Below are 16,673 nucleotides of genomic sequence, written 5' to 3'. Positions count from 1 at the left end.
CAAACTTCATAGGGATCCAAGTGGTAAGCAAGTGGACCAAACCTTGTATAGAAGCATGATAGGAAGTCTCCTCTACCTCACAGCTAGTAGACCGGACATATCATTTGCGGTAGGTGTTTGTGCTAGGTTCCAAAGTGATCCCAAAGACTCCCATTTGTTTGCAACAAAAAGAATCATCAAATATGTAAGTGGGACTCTTGACTATGGGTTGTGGTATACCCATGATACCAACACTAAATTGGTTGGATTTAGTGACTCCGATTGGGCTGGGTGTAGTGATGATTTGAAGAGCACCTCGGGTGGTGCTTTCTATGTTGGGAATAACCTAGTGTCTTGGCATAGCAAGAAGCAGAATTCTGTCTCTTTGTCGACTGCTGAAGCTGAATACATAGCAGCAGGGAGTTGTTGTACACAACTCATTTGGATGAGACAAATGTTAGCCGATTATGGAATTGATGAGAAAACTTTTCTCATCTATTGTGATAACATGAGTGCTATAGATATCTCCAAGAACCCGGTGCAACATACTAGAACCAAGCATATTGACATAAGACATCATTTCATTCGAGATCTTGTGGAGAGTGGCACTCTTACTTTGACTTTTGTTCCTTCCGAACAACAACTTGCAGACATCTTTACAAAAGCTCTAGAGAATCCAAAGCACATTAGTCTTCGGAAGTCAATTGGCATTTGTACACATGCATGAGTCTTTGTAGTTAAATGTGCTTCATTGTTTAAGTTTCTTTTATTTGGTTAAGTAGTTTTTTCTTTTAAAGAAAATAACCACCTTGAAAGGTCTTAACATTATGTGTCACACTCTCTTTGATATTCAAAAAGGTTCTTGCATAACATGAGTCATGTCTATAAGCATAATCCCTCCTTCTTGTCAAATGTTAGCCTTGATTTATTTAAACACTTTGTCATAATCAATCAAACTTGTTAAATGCTTTTCAAAGACAATTTGTTTGAGGATGCAATTTAGCCCTTCAATATAATTCCTCATTTGTGATCCATCTTCAGCTACACTTTTCTCATTTGAACAAATGTGCACCATACAAAATAATTAAAAAAAAAGGAAGTGTGACCAAAGAAGTCACGGCCCTAGGAAGAAACAAGGTGTTTTTATGGTGTTCTAGGGTAAAGAGTCGCAAAATTGGACCAATTCATTGCACTTAACTTGGGATGTGCTTAAACAAAACAAATGAAAATAATTTTTGAAAAGCCATTGTCATGAGTTGAAAATCTTTGCTTTCAAGATTTGTTCCCAAATTAGAAATTCTCTTGAGTGGTTAAATTCCAATCTCTTGTAGTGGATGAAACTTATTTAACCTCTTTGATTGTCATTGACATTGTTTTACCATCTTGAACAAGTCTTGCATGCTAGCATTGACCTCCCTATATCCCAAATATGCTTATTCTCTTGCACAAAATTTGCAATCTTCATTTTCCATATCTATTAGAGTGTTGACATTGGTGGTTAAATTCTTTTCAAGTGTGTTTGTTGTTTTGTCAAATTTGTTTTGTCAAAAATAAAATCCCTGAAGCACATCTAACTCATAGATTTTCCTTGTGTGTCATTGCTTCCAATTTTCTAAGGATTCCTCTATCTTTTTTTTGTTTTATGCTCCAGTACGCAGTTTGTTCATTTTGACTAGTTTACCAATCGTCAAATACAGTCAATTTCACAGAGCCATTCTGCACTTTGAATCACTGTTCATTAAGGGCATTTCAGACTTTTCTGCATACCTAGGTTCTTCTCTAGCTGTCCCTCATATTACATGTCTATATTCTGCAAGCCCGGTATCGAGATGTTGCATTTAGGGGGAGTTTGTCTTTAGGGGGAGTTTGTCTTTAGAGGAGTTAAAATTTAGGGGGAGTTAGACTTGTCTGGAATGTTTCTCTTTCGGCATGTATTTTTCTTGCATATCTCTCCATTTTTCTGTGCTTCTGAACTGAATTGTCTTTTATGACTGACCTTTTGTCTTTCCATGACAAAAAGGGGGAGAATGTATTGGTTGATGTACCTTGGCTGTTGTTTAATCTCCATTGCTTGCTGCGTTTAAACTGCATACTATCATACTTTGTGTTGTGCAAGTATTTCTTCTTGCAGGTACATTATAACAAGTGTTGGGCTGTGTGTTGAGAGTCTTGTGAGGTGATTGGGTTATTGTTTTGTCAAGGAAAGCCAAAGGGGGAGATTGTTAGTTTCTAGGATTTGTTAATGTTGGCTATTTTCCTTGTCAAAACAATTGTATTAATTTGTATTTATTCACTCACAAGCTCTAGGCTAGATTTAGGACAAGGTCTGCTGCTTTGAAGAAGTCAAGAATGAACAAGTCACAAGGTATACTGCACTTCATTCATTTCATGAAATTAACAGATTTTTGTCTATTTGACTAGTCATTCACTGATCATAATGAACACTGTTTTTCACGTACAGTGACTGTTACTTAAATTACAGTTGCTACAGTGGGTCATTTCGGGTTTTGCTTTTTAAGCCCAATTCTTTGAAAGCCCATATTCTATTTAGTATTAGACATGCATGTGCATTGCACAAGACTTGTTTTCTCCACTGTAGCATTCAGATCTGATTTCCTCTTTCCCATTCACGCACACACACTATTCATCATCTTCTACATTCTGATTTTTAAATGCAAAATTCCTTTTGACAGCTGATTTTTTCTATCCTTAGTAAATACTAGGATACCCCTCTAGGACAAAGGGAATATGCCCTTAATCCGTCTCTTGTGGACAGCCATTGATTGGCTTCCACGTGGCATGGGCGAACATGCCTCTTGCGTGGGTGTGTACGGGGATAAGTGGGCTGGCTGTCCAGATCTGGTGTGTACGTCGATGAGCCATTTCAGAGCGTGAATTCTTGGGTTTTCACTGCTGGGTATTTTCCATGTGAGGTGCTCATCTTCATAAATTTTCAGAAAATGATTTTTAATTCTTGAAAAATCACTTAGAGATTTTCTGAAATTGTTTTTGTTAAATCTGAAATTCTATATGGGTTTGAGTGCTTAAATGTCTTCATACATACTTCAAACACATTCATTTTAGATTTAAGTTGAAGGATTCAATATTGATCTTTTCATGCCGATAGCTTGAGAAGATTAATCTTTGTTTGTGAATCCTATATTTGCATATCATGTTCATGCATTGATGAAACCACTGAGCTTGGTGCGGATTGGTGCCATGGGTTGATGAGCTTGGAGTGGAGCTGCCTTCTTCATGAATGACCATCTGCCTTGCGTATGGAAGTTGCACAAAATGGGTAAGATAGCTGCCACTTAGTCTAGGACTTAGTGATTGAGCTTGTGTGCTGAGTACCCTCTTTTGTATTGAACTTCTGATTTAGTGGATTGCCTGGTCAGCTGGATAGACCCCCAGTTTTTACCCTTTGTGGTTTTTCTGGGTGAACATTTTGTGTGTTTCTGTCTTCCCTATTTGTGTTGTTTTGATTACTGACTCACTCATCTTTTAAACACAAATCTGTACTGGAGCTATTTGCATAAAATTGATATATGCTTTATATAACTGTTTAGATAATCACACACCACTGTAGTTGTGGATAACACTGGGATGCCTATTGTGATGGGTCCTCTGAGTGTATAGGATGTCACTTGATCCTTGGTGTGTTTGATTTGTGTTGTTTTTACTGAAGTGATTTTTGGTTTTTCAAAGTCAATGTGGAGTTTCACATTTTGTTACTGGACCGTCAGAGTTGTGTTTGGTTGACTAGTTCGTGAGTGATCACATAAACCAAAAATTGGGGTCCGATCACTGAAAGTGAAATTAATCAAGTTAATTGAGTGAATAGATCACCTAAATTAAACTTTCAAATATCATGTAGGTAGAGACAAAGAGAGTACATTTATGTCGATCTGATCCACAATTTAATTAAGCATTTGAGTAGTTTTTGTGTGCTTCTAACACTTTTATAATTGTTCGTCAATAATATATTATGACTAATAACAATTATAATAATATATTTTTGGATTTTTAATGTGATGCAGTAATATATTAATGTTCCATAAATAACATATATAGAAAATTAGAATTAAATATCAAATTTCAATAATTTTTTGGTATATCATGAATACCATATAATATTTCAATTGAACTACCAAATTTAAATGTACTTTTTTAGATTAGGTCACAAATATGTTGGCCCCTTTGATTTGAGCATTTTCCATTTGACATTTTTATTCTTTGGCCCACATATGATGAATGTTAGTTAAAATTTATAAAGTATTGACAAAATTGTCCTTAAGGCTTTTATATTATCTTGAAAATTTGTTAATGTAGTCTCAACTTGACATTTAGTTGTGACTGTACGACAGTCACAACTTCAAATTTAGTTGTGACTGAACGACAATCGCATCTAAGTTGTGAGACAGTTACAGTTAAGTTGTGACTTAATTGAATATTTTTTAGAGAAATTATACTATAATATAATATAAATAGATGTCAAAACAATACTTTTACTCAAAATAATATATAGTATAGTGTGAGTTGTCTTTTTCAATTTACCAAGACAGTCACACTTAAGTTGCGACTTGATTGATTTTTTTTTTAATACAATATAGTATAAATTAATATAATATTTGTGATGTAATATTATTTTTATTTTTTTATTGTAGTGGCATGTGATGTAATATTTGTAAATTTTAATACCTTTTACTTTATTATTTTGTTTGATTTTTTAACTAGTATCTAATCTAAAATGATATTTAATTTTAAGGGTCCGTTAACATACAGGTATTAGCACCTAAATTTATTAACCAAAACCACCCAAAGCCCCTTTCTTTCTTTGCGGGCCAACTACCACAATTCTATTATTCCTTTGCGGACACCACATCCACTGGATCCCTCTGTCAGCGCATTGTGTTGACGAAAATAGGGATAACAAAAATTAAAAATACCTGCCGTGTCCTCACCAGCTGCAACATGCCAAAACACCAATAAACTGAAACTGCAAGTCAGCAACTCCAATAAACTGCAGTTTCAACTCTAATAAATTGCAGTTTCTGCAGTTTCAGTTCACTTACAGTTCTAGAAACTGCAGAAAGTTCACTTGTAATTCCAGAAACTACAGTTTCAGTTCACTGTAAACTGCATAAACTGCAATTTTTTATGCAGTTTCAGTTCACTTGCAGTTTTAGAAACTGCAGAAAGTTCACTTGTAATTCCAGAAACTGCAGTTTCAGTTCACTGTAAACTGCATAAACTACAGTTTTTTATGCAGTTTCAGTTCAATTGCAGTTTCAGAAATTACAAAAAACTGCAGTTCTAGAAACTGCAGAAAAATGCAAAAAACTGCAGATAGCTGCAGTTTCAGAAACTGAACTAAACAAAAAAAATCAAGAACCTAAACATAATCGGGGAAAGGGCACAGATAAGTTAAAAATAACTAAAAACTGTCATAAGGGTAAAATTGTAAAACTGCATCACTTAACACACGCTAGCTGGTAAGCAGCCCACTCAGCTGCAGTCAACTAAAGCACATGCAGTCAAACTAACCTAATTGTTAATAAAACTAACCTAATTATTATATATTAATAATAGTGGTATTACAAGTTAAAAACCATAGCAAATATGTAGTTATGAGTAATTATTTCTAATTTTAATACCTAAACTAAAAAATTATTAAAATTTAGTAGTTAAAATCAATGTATCTTTAAAAAACCCATCAAAACATCTGTAAGACGTCTGTTTTTTAAGAAATTATTAAAATTATTTCTAATTTTAATACCTAAACTAAGCAAGTCGTCTGTTTTTTAATTAAAGAATATATGTATAGATTTTATGGCTTTTTTTGACCATTTGATTTTATTTTTGATAGAGTTTAATATTTGAAGGTATAAATCATCCATCGAGACATAGTCTTTTGTTTTAATCCCATGATTTTAAACTCCCCTTCCTTGTTAAATTTTAGTTTTTAACTCTCGAATTTTGGGTTACAACTCAAAATTGAGAGTTACAACCTAAAATGTTGAACACCGTAAAAAATAGCTTGAAAAAATGGTAAAATATCATAAAAAGACTCACATCTTTTTTAAGAGAATTTCTGATACAGGGAGATCATGTATATTATATAGGGGAATGCTAGACTACCTTAATGACATGAAATTTTCATGTCAATTAAAGTATTTAATATTATTAAATACATTTAATTATGCATTTGTCACATAAGCTTTTAAAAAGATTCATTTAGCCTTTATTAAAATTATACAAAACGTAAATTAAATTACAAATAAAAAAATTTCAAGACTAAATAAAAAAAAAATTCCGTTCAATTTAGGTATCAAATTATAATGTTTTTTCATTTTAACTACCAAAATATTTATGTCATTTCACTTTAGATACTAAATTTTAGTTTTTGTACCAACTTTAAAAAACATAATTATACTGAGCTGTGACTGTCTAATAGTCCTAAATTTTTTTATTGATTTTTTGTTTTTTCAATATTTGCAAAGCATAAACTTTAATGTTTAGTCTCTGGGTTATAGGACTTCATCACCTAAGTCCAAATCAAAAGCATTAAACCTTATAAATTTTGAATTTTTATGAATTTGAAACAGTCACAACTATATAGTAAACCAATTTGTAACATAATTTAAAATATCTTGCTCTAGGTTAGTACCTAAACTAAAAAAATTAGCGTCAAACAATCATAACTGTATAGCAAACCAATTTGTGACCTAATTCAAAATGTCTTGCTCTAGTTTAGTACCTAAACTAAAAAAAATTAGTGTCTTGTTGTTTTACTAAAAAATTATTAATATTTGATATTTAATCCTAATTTTCTAATTAAAAAACCCATCAAAACATACGTTCATCTCTTAACAAAGTTTTGCCCCAATTTTAGAACCCTAAAAACCTAGTATATCATTTCTCTAATTTCATCTACGATTTAAATTTTTTTTATTCAATTCATTTATTATGATACGCTTTAATTCACTACTTTTATCTAAAAAGGCTTTGAAACTTGATTGTTTGGCTCTAATCGCTTTGGCTTAGGTGGGTAAAGAGCTGTCCCTCGTGCTTGGGTGATGAGGTTTGATGTGGAATTTTTGTTGCCGGATGATTTCCGTTTGCTAGTTGACTTGCTCTACTAGACGTCTAGATCCGGCAACTTTTTGCTAGTTGACTTGCTCTACTAGACGTCTAGATCCGGCAACTTTGTATTTTGCTGTTTGCCCTCCCTGAACAGTAGGTGGTGTTCTTCCTCAATGTCAAACAATGGTACTGGTATTCTTCCTCTTCCAGTTTGCCTTGAAGGTCGTGTCTTGTGGCTCAAATGCCTTTTTTTTTTTTTTTGTCGAAATGCCTTTTCCCATAAACCTCTATATTTCTTTCCTAACAAATTGCAAATCCAATTGACACTTGAGACAACATCAATCATAGTATTTGATCCACGATAATTTGATGAAAAGTTGTCGATTTACAGTTGTAATTCAATCATGGAAGAAGATAATACATATATTTTTTTTTTTATAAAATTGGAATTACAACTCTTAGATTTTAGATGGCCGGCAAAATAGTATTTATAAACAAATAATGTTGCCACATGGCACATGGCACAAAATCTTTTCACTATTATATATATATATATATTATTTTTGAACGGACTGATGGACTCTTTTGCTTTATAAAACTGGCATTATAATCACTTCCTTCTCCGCAACACATCTCATTTTCGTTAGCTCTATAATTTGAGAGGGAGAACAGAGAATTAATGAGTTCCATTGCCATGACAGAGAAGCCACATGCAGTATGCATACCATTCCCAGCTCAAGGCCACATAAACCCAATGCTGAAATTGGCCAAAATCCTCCACCACAAAGGCTTCCACATAACCTTTGTGAACACAGAGTACAACCACAAACGCCTCCTTAAATCCAGAGGTCCCAACTCCCTTGACGGCCTTCCCACCTTTAAATTCGAGACCATTCCCGATGGCCTCCCTCCAACTGATGCAAATGCCACCCAAGACATACCTTCTCTCTGTGATTCCACAAGCAAGACCTGCTTGGCACCCTTCAGAAACCTTGTTTCCAAGCTCAATTCCTCACCCACTTCCCCTCCTGTGAGTTGCATAATCTCTGATGATGTCATGAGCTTCACTCTTGATGCATCAGAGGAACTGGGTGTTCCAGAAGTTCTTTTCTGGACTACTAGTGCTTGTGGCTTCATGGCCTACGTTCACTACCACCACTTAATTCAAAAGGTTCTCACTCCTCTCAAAGGTATTAAACAATATTAATGAAGGGAAGCCCAACTACTTGTTTCTCTGCTTTTTGTTGATAAACTGCATGCATGTTGTTTGTAATGTATTTGAGGAAATGACTTCAAGCTTCTGAGAGGTGATTTAGGAAGTCAAAGACTTATTTAATTTGTAATTTATGAATAAATTTATTTATTTATTTTTATGCATATGAATAACTTGTACTTATTAAACATTTTGATAAGAATGTTTCTTTCACTAATAATACTATTCTATTTTCTTTGATTTGCAGATGAGAGTTATTTGACAAACGGGTATTTGGAAACTGAGGTAGATTGGATACCAGGCATGGGAGGTATTCGTTTGAAGGACATCCCCAGCTTCATTAGGACCACAGACCCAGATGACATTATGCTGGATTTTGTTGTGTCTGAGACCAAACGAGCTCAAAGAGCTTCTGCTATTATTTTGAACACCTTCCATGACTTGGAACATGAAGTTTTAGATGGACTTTTGAGTTTGCTACCACCCATTTACTCCATTGGACCCCTACATCTACAAGTTAATCAGCTCCCGGCAGATAACGATTTGAAGTCGATTGTGTCAAACCTATGGACAGAGGAACCAGAGTGTCTTGAATGGCTTGACTCTAAAGAACCCAATTCAGTGGTTTATGTCAACTTTGGAAGCATCACAGTGATGACATCCGAGCAGCTGGTTGAGTTTGCTTGGGGACTTGCACACAGCAACCAGACCTTTTTGTGGGTCATTAGGCCTGACCTTGTTGCAGGGGATTCAGCTGTGGTTCCACCAGAGTTTGTGGAAGAGACCAAGGAAAGGGGTCTATTGGCAAGTTGGTGTCCTCAAGAACAAGTCCTGAGCCACCCTTCTATTGGAGGGTTCTTGACTCACAGTGGGTGGAACTCTACCCTTGAAAGTGTTTGTGGTGGGGTACCTATGATTTGTTGGCCTTTCTTTGCTGAGCAACAGACCAATTGCAGGTACTGTTACAAAGAGTGGGGCATAGGCATGGAGATAGAGGGTGATGTGAAAAGGGATTACATAGAGGGGCTTGTGAGAAAGTTGATGGAAGGAGAGGAGGGCAAAGAAATGAGGAAGAAAGCCATTGAATGGAAGAAGTTGGCAAAGGAGGCAGTGACTGGTCCTAATGGGCTGTCTTTTCTGGATTTGGACAAAATGGTTGACAAGGTGCTTCTGTCTCCCAGAATTTAGAATTTTGATTAATTGACTGCATTAAGAGTGAAGTGGATATTTAGGATTTTGATTCATGATTGTATTAAGGGTGAAGTGGATTCCCATCTATGTATCAAACCAATGTAGCTTGCGGTCCTACAATTTTCTATTGTAAAATGTGGTCTAATGATTAAAACAGGCCATGTCAAATAATCAAATAAAGCACATGGATTTTTCGTTTCTTTTTACTATTGCAAACTGTATCATATAACCAAATAAAGGACATGAAAATATGAGATAAGATTAGTAAAGAATTGAGATGAGTATCCTATGGTTCAACTAGAAGACTAGAATTCATACATGTAATACATGCGCCCACCACTAAACAGATGGCTAGCATGCACCACCTTTTCCATAGCATTTAACACCTTGCGAGATCTCTCTTCTCCTACAATTCTTTCTCCATCTTTTCCTTAGCTTGTGAGCAGAAAAAGAACACCATGAGCACCCAAACAGTGACCAAAATTCCGTTGGTAGATTTCTCCAAATCAGAGGACTGCTCGAATCCAGGGACAAGTTCTTGGCTCTCCGCTCGCAGAGAAGTTTGCCATGCACTTGAAGAGTTTGGTTGTTTCATTGCAATCCTGTCAAACAAAGTGTCTTTGGAGCTTCACAACACTTTGTTTGGTACATTGAGCGAGATGTTTGATTTCCCCACCGAAATCAAAGCCCAACATGCTTACCAAGACAAGCCTTTCCCTGGCTATTTCACTAAGAATCTTGCCCATGAATCCATGTTCCTTGATAATGTTTCAAACCCAGAAGAACTTCAGAGATTCTCACATATTTTTTGGCCCAACGGAAACCATCAGTTTCGGTATACTTTTCAAAACATATGTTTTTGGATTGTTCATTTTAATTGTTGTCTAATTTTAATTGTTGTTGTTTTTTTTGTTGAGCCAGTGACAGTGTTAATATGTATATGAAAGTGTTGGCAGAACTAAATGAAGTTGTGACGAGAATGGTATTCGAGAACTATGGTGTAGAGAAGTATCATGATGATCACATTCAATCGAGTTTTTACTCCATGAAATTTACTAAATACAAAGAACCGAAGAAAGGTGAAAGCGATGTGAGCCTAGCTAGTCATACGGACAAGAACTTTTCCACCATTCTCTGTCAAAATCATGTCAATGGTTTGGAGATAAAGACAAAGGATGATCAATGGATATGTGTTGATCTTCCTCCTTCATCTTTCATATTCCTAGCAAGTGATGTGTTTCAGGTATGTATATGCCATAAATTTTCATTTAATATAACTATATATATTTGTACTGCATTCACCACTAATATATGTATATATCACATCTCTCACATGCATACGTAATATAAGTGAGTTGCAACTTTGAAAATTCCACGTAGTTATAAGCCCACACTACTCTTTTATTTAATAGATGAAAAATCAATTTTCTAGCTTGATGATGAAATTCATGTGAAACCAATATTAATCCATCGGCATCCAATTGAGGTGATTATCTATAGTATAAATAACGTATTTTTCAACAATTACCAATTAGCTATTGTCTAATAATATTTCTGTCCACTTTATGGAAGAGTTCCAAAATTTCAATCTCTCGTTCTCATAAAACAGATGTTTTTAAGAGATAATTAGGTTTGGATTCTTTAGAAAAATAGTTTTTAGATTGAGACCGGGGGTGTTTTAAAATTTATAAGAAACTTTTTTAAATTCATAATAAAGTTCTTTTAATTTGTAAGAAAATTCTTTTAATTCATAATAAAGTTCTCTCTCGATTTGAAGGGCATTTCTCCTCCTAAGGTATAGAGTGGGCTTTATAGAGGCTGTATATTAGGTTTTAACATAAACCCTAAACCCTAACATAAAGCCGTCAAAGAAGAAAAATAAAAGGACTTGATTAAAAACTATAAATCACTACCGGTCTTAGTCTAAGAAAGACTTAAAAAATGGACTAAACTCTAAATTTCCTTATTTTTAATCACTAAAAATTTTGAAAGAACTTTTTTGTCCAACCAATGTTTATCCATACTATGAGATATATATCATTAATTAATTAGTTCTTTCTTTTTTTGTTTGTAGTTCTAGTGTAATTCCAAATTTTATTTTATTTTTCATACTAGGTTTGGAGCAATGATAGAATACGGTCTTGTAGACATAGAGTCGTTGTGAAGGAAACTAAGGTTAGATATTCATTCGGGCTTGCTTCACTCAAAAAAGGGGTAACATACATACCGAAGGAGCTTGTGGACAAGGACAATCCCTTAAGATATAAGCCACTTGATCAGTCAGAATATCTTAAAGCACAACTCATCGGCACTTCTGGATCATCCCTTACCGTCAAGGCATATTGTGGCATTTGATTTTTTATTTTTTTGGGAGTCAATAAAGAAGTAGGATTTGTATAATGATTTCAGAATATAACAATATAATATAGCTGGAATATATTTTCTTTGCTTTTTTTCCCAATTAATAAAAAAGTTACGCATGCATGTTTTCGATCTTAACTATTGTTTTGATGTCATTATACTTGGTTTCTTATTATATTTGAGATTTTAAGGGTTTGCTGGGCTGTATATATAATATTCACTCTATTAATGTTGGGGATGGATATATCAGTTCCACGCCATTTCTCAAACATTAATTAAAATCAGGAAACAAACTAAAGAGGATTTTAATGCTTGCTGCTTGACCCTATGAATATTGGTTCCTTAAAGATATGGGCAACCACAATCTGTTCAAAGAAAAGCTTAAAAAAAGTGGAAAAGTAATTATTATTTCTCCAAGAAGAAGCCCACTTAATTGAGAGCTGATTACTCTCCTTTAATATACATCCCCTCAAGTGACTATTCTATAAGGATCTTACATATAATGTCAAAAAAGAATCTGGAAGATAGATTACTTGTTATGGAAAATACATGAACTACCTAAATAGACTTCCAAAAGATAACACAAATCATCAGAAAAAAGATGTTGATGTCTTGATGATGCTGCAAAAACTGTGCTTGTTTTTCTGCTTCCTCTTATCCAATTTTGCTCCTCTAATCGTAATTGGGGGTCCTAAAATCCTTCTTTTTGTCTCAGTTAAATCTGAGCCCTTGAAAGATTCCCGTATCCCACATAAAAGAAAAAGCACCTGTATTATATGGGAATCTATATATACGGGTTAAGTGGCTCACATTATGAGAATCTTTTCAAAAGTAGCCGTTGGGGGATGATTATAAAACTTGTAAATCAGACTTGTCTTCCCCACACAGTATTAGCAATTTCTGAATTAATGGGTTCCAATGCCTTGACATCAGAGATTAAGCCACATGCAGTTTGCGTACCATTCCCAGCTCAAGGTCACATAAACCCAATGCTGAAATTAGCCAAACTCCTCCACTACAAAGGCTTCCACATAACCTTTGTGAACACAGAGTTCATCCACAAGCGCCTGCTGAAATCCCAAGGCCCCAACTCCCTCAATGGCCTCCCCACCTTTAGATTCGAAACCATTCCTGATGGCCTCCTTCCAGCTGATGATCATGCCCATATTGCCAGCAACACATGCCTTCGGTATGCGAATCCACAAGGAAGACCTGCTTGGCACCCTTCAGAGACCTTGTGTCCAAACTCAATTCTTCGCGGGATGTTCCTCCTGTGAGCTGCGTAGTTTCTGATGGTATCATGCACTTTGCTCTTGATGTAGCCAAAGAACTGAGGCTTCCCCAAATTCTTTTCTGGACTACAAGTGCTTGTGGCTTCATGGGGTACCTTCAGTATCGGCCTCTCATTGAAAAGGGCCTCATTCCTCTTAAAGGTACTATTGTATTCATCAATCAAAATGAGGAAATGACATCAAATTTCCGAGTCTTCATTTGGAAACCACTGACTGTACTATTTATTTTCTTTGATTTGCAGATGCTAGTTATTTGACAAACGGGTATTTGGATTCTGTAATAGATTGGATACCAGGCATGAAGGGTATCCGATTGAGGGACCTCCCTAGCTTCATTAGAACAACCGACCCAGATGACCCAATTCTGGATTTTGTTTTGGTTGATACAGAACGAGCTCAAAGAGCTTCTGCTATCATTTTGAACACCTTCCATGCATTAGAGCATGAAGTTTTGGGTGCACTTTCACATTTGCTACCACCCATTTACTCCATTGGACCTCTACACCGACAACTTACTCAAATCCTAATAGATAACGATTTGAAGTTGATTGGATCAAACCTATGGACAGAAGAGGCAGAGTGTCTTGGATGGCTTGACTCTAAAGAACCTAATTCTGTGTTTTATGTCAACTTTGGAAGCCTCACAGTCATGACATCCGAGCAGCGGATTGAGTTTGCTTGGGGGCTTGCACACAGCAACCAGACCTTTTTGTGGGTCATTAGGCCTGACCTAGTGGAAGCAGGGGAATTAGAATCAGCTGTGGTACTTCCACCAGAGTTTGTGGAAGAGACCAAGGAAAGAGGTCTATTGGCAAGTTGGTGCCCTCAAGAACTTGTTCTGAGCCACCAAGCAATTGGAGGGTTCTTGACCCACAGTGGGTGGAACTCTACCATTGAAAGTGTTTGTGGTGGAGTGCCCATGATTTGTTGGCCCTTCAATGCTGACCAACAGACCAATTGTAGGTTCTGTTGCAAAGAGTGGGCCATAGGCATGGAGATAGAGGGTGATGTTAAGAGAAATCACATAGAGGGGCTTGTGAGGAAGTTAATGGAGGGAGAGGAGGGAAAGGAGATGAGGAAGAAAGCCATGGAATGGAAGAAGTTGGCAGAGGAGGCTACTACTGGTCCGAATGGGTTCTCTGTTTTGGATTTGGACAAAATGGTTAACCAGGTGCTTCAATCTCCAAGAAATTAGAGTTGATTACTTGTATTAATTGGAGCAACTTCATTCTTATGTCAAGTCACATTCTCATTAGGCATTCCAATAATAGCAAACTGGAATTTGAACCGTAAGCAAGCCCAAAGCAGAAACCAATAAGAAAGAAAAAGCAGAAAACCCAAAAGGCAGCAGCCCAATATATAAAACACAAAGCAACAAACAAAAAAGAATTGACAATACCCCGAAGCCAGACAACAGTCAACTAATTACCTCACACCAACAGGAACAACCAAGTTACAAGCCTACAGATCCAAAGCACAAAGCAACAAGTTAATCAGAAGCAGCAGAACCCAAAGGCTACCCCAGGTAAACACCAGCAGCTATCCTTCTAACCAAATGGGATATTTCATTCATGGCTGACTGCAAGCTTAGCTAGCTTCTGTAGATTTGAACTTGAGGGAACCTCATCCTCTATTCAACCTCATCCTATATTCAATGACGTGGAGGATGGACTTAAAAACCATGTATAGCTAACAGCAGGCTTACCTTAACTCCTAGATTACAGCCCACTAATTCTGATTAGGGAGTCAATCGTTCTCATTAAAAGTCTGATAGCTAGAGATTATAATGTGTCCTGTACATTTATGAAGATAATGTTGGAAAACACTTTGACCCAATAGTACTTTAAAACTGATAGGGACTTGTCTTTCACAGAACACCCCATTTTCTTTAGCTTTGTCTATGATTAATTTGAGACGAAAGACAATGGCCAAAATTTTTTTTTGAGAAGAGAGAGAGAGAGAGAGAGAGAGAGAGAGAGAAGTAACAATGGATTCCAGTGCCCTGACAAAGAAGCCACATGCAGTTTGCATACCATTCCCAGCGCAAGGTCACATAAACCCAATGCTGAAATTAGCCAAACTCCTCCATTACAAAGCCTTTCACATAACCTTTGTCAACACAGAGTTCAACCATAAACGCCTGCTTAAGTCCCGAGGTCCCAACTCCCTTGATGGCCTCCCCACCTTCCAATTCGAAACCATTCCCGATGGCCTCCCTCCAAGTGATGCCAATGCCACACAAGACATAGTATCCCTATGCAATTCTACAAGGAAAAACTGCTTACCACCCTTCAGAGACCTTCTCTCCAAGCTCAATTCTTCGCGGAATTCCCCTGCCGTTACTTGCATAGTTTCTGACATTGGCATGATCTTCACACTTGATGCAGCCCAGGAACTGGGAATTGCTGACGTTCTTTTCCACACAACAAGTGCTTGTGTTTTCATGGCCGACCTTCACTATTACGCTCTCATTCAAAAGGGGTTCTTTCCTCTTAAAGGTACAATTGTTTCAATCACTTTAAGGAAATGACTTCAAATTTCTGAGTGGTCATTCGGAAACCACTGACTTTGTTGTTTCTTTGATTTTGCAGATGAGAGTTATTTGACAAACGGGTATTTGGACACTGTGATAGATTGGATACCAGGCATGAGAGGTATTCGTTTGAAGGACATCCCCAGCATCATTAGAACCACAGACCCAGATGATCAAATGCTTAATTTTATTGTGTCCGACATCCAACAAGCTCAAAGAGCTTCTGCTATCATTTTGAACACATTTGACGCCTTAGAGCATGAGGTTTTAGGTGCATTTTCGAGTTTGAGTTTGCTACCACATATTTACTCCATTGGACCTCTACAACTACAACTTGGTCAAATACCAGCAGAGAATAAAGATTTGATGAAGTGGATTGAGTCAAACCTATGGAGTATGGACAGAGGAACCAGAGTGTATTGAATGGCTTGACTCTAAAGAAACCAATTATGTGGTTTATGTCAACTTTGGAAGCATCACAGTCTTGACATCGGAGCAGCTAATTGAGTTTGCTTGGGGACTTGCAAATAGCAACAAGCCCTTTTTGTGGATCATTAGGCCTGACCTTGTTGCAGGGGAATCAGCTATGGTTCCACCAGAGTTTGTGGAAGAGACCAAGCGAAGAGGCCTATTGGCAAGTTGGTGTCCGCAAGAACAAGTCCTGAGCTACCCATCTGTTGGAGGGTTCTTGACCCACCGTGGATGGAACTCTACCCTTGATAGTGTTTGTGGTGGAGAGCCTATGATCTGTTGGCCTTTCTATTCTGACCAACTTACCAATTGCAGGTACAGTTGCAAAGAATGGGGCATAGGAATGGAGATAGAGGGTGATGTGAAAAGGGATTACATAGAGGGGCTTGTGAGAAAGTTGATGGAAGGAGATGAGGGCAACGAGATAAAGAAGAAGGCAATGGAATGGAAGAAGTTGGCGGAGGAGGTCACTACTGCTCCTAATGGCTTGTCTTTCTTGGATTTGGACAAAATGGTTAATCAGGTGCTTCTTTCTCAGAGAAATTAG

The 16,673-nt window shown here is 36.6% G+C and overlaps 2 protein-coding genes and 2 pseudogenes across 3 annotated transcripts; all 4 read left to right on the top strand.

The window, feature by feature from the left end:
- The first annotated feature begins 487 nt into the window (after nt 1-487).
- On the top strand, nt 488-9,466 carry LOC147279500 ((R)-mandelonitrile beta-glucosyltransferase-like). 2 transcript variants are annotated; one of them, XM_086252534.1, is made up of 3 exons: nt 488-517; nt 7,772-8,255; nt 8,526-9,466. In XM_086252534.1, exons 1-3 carry the CDS (start codon nt 488-490, stop codon nt 9,464-9,466), a joined length of 1,455 nt encoding a protein of 484 aa, XP_086108660.1. The 2 variants fall into 2 exon arrangements, with proteins under 2 accessions (XP_086108660.1, XP_086108661.1); XM_086252535.1 differs by lacking the exon at nt 488-517 and having other exon boundaries at nt 7,745-8,255.
- Nucleotides 9,467-9,915: 449 nt separating this feature from the next.
- On the top strand, nt 9,916-11,824 carry LOC147279499 (putative 2-oxoglutarate-dependent dioxygenase AOP1). The gene is made up of 3 exons (XM_086252472.1): nt 9,916-10,304; nt 10,391-10,712; nt 11,585-11,824. Exons 1-3 carry the CDS (start codon nt 9,928-9,930, stop codon nt 11,822-11,824), a joined length of 939 nt encoding a protein of 312 aa, XP_086108598.1. The 5' UTR covers nt 9,916-9,927.
- A 914-nt stretch (nt 11,825-12,738) lies between these two features.
- On the top strand, nt 12,739-14,682 carry LOC147279498 ((R)-mandelonitrile beta-glucosyltransferase-like; annotated as a pseudogene).
- A 427-nt stretch (nt 14,683-15,109) lies between these two features.
- Nucleotides 15,110-16,673, top strand: LOC147279497 ((R)-mandelonitrile beta-glucosyltransferase-like; annotated as a pseudogene).

This window comes from Dryas octopetala, chromosome 7 (genome assembly GCF_963921425.1).
Source record: "Dryas octopetala chromosome 7, drDryOcto1.1, whole genome shotgun sequence".
Classification (NCBI taxonomy): Eukaryota; Viridiplantae; Streptophyta; class Magnoliopsida; order Rosales; family Rosaceae; genus Dryas; species Dryas octopetala.
This window is presented reverse-complemented; position numbering and strand designations above follow the sequence as displayed.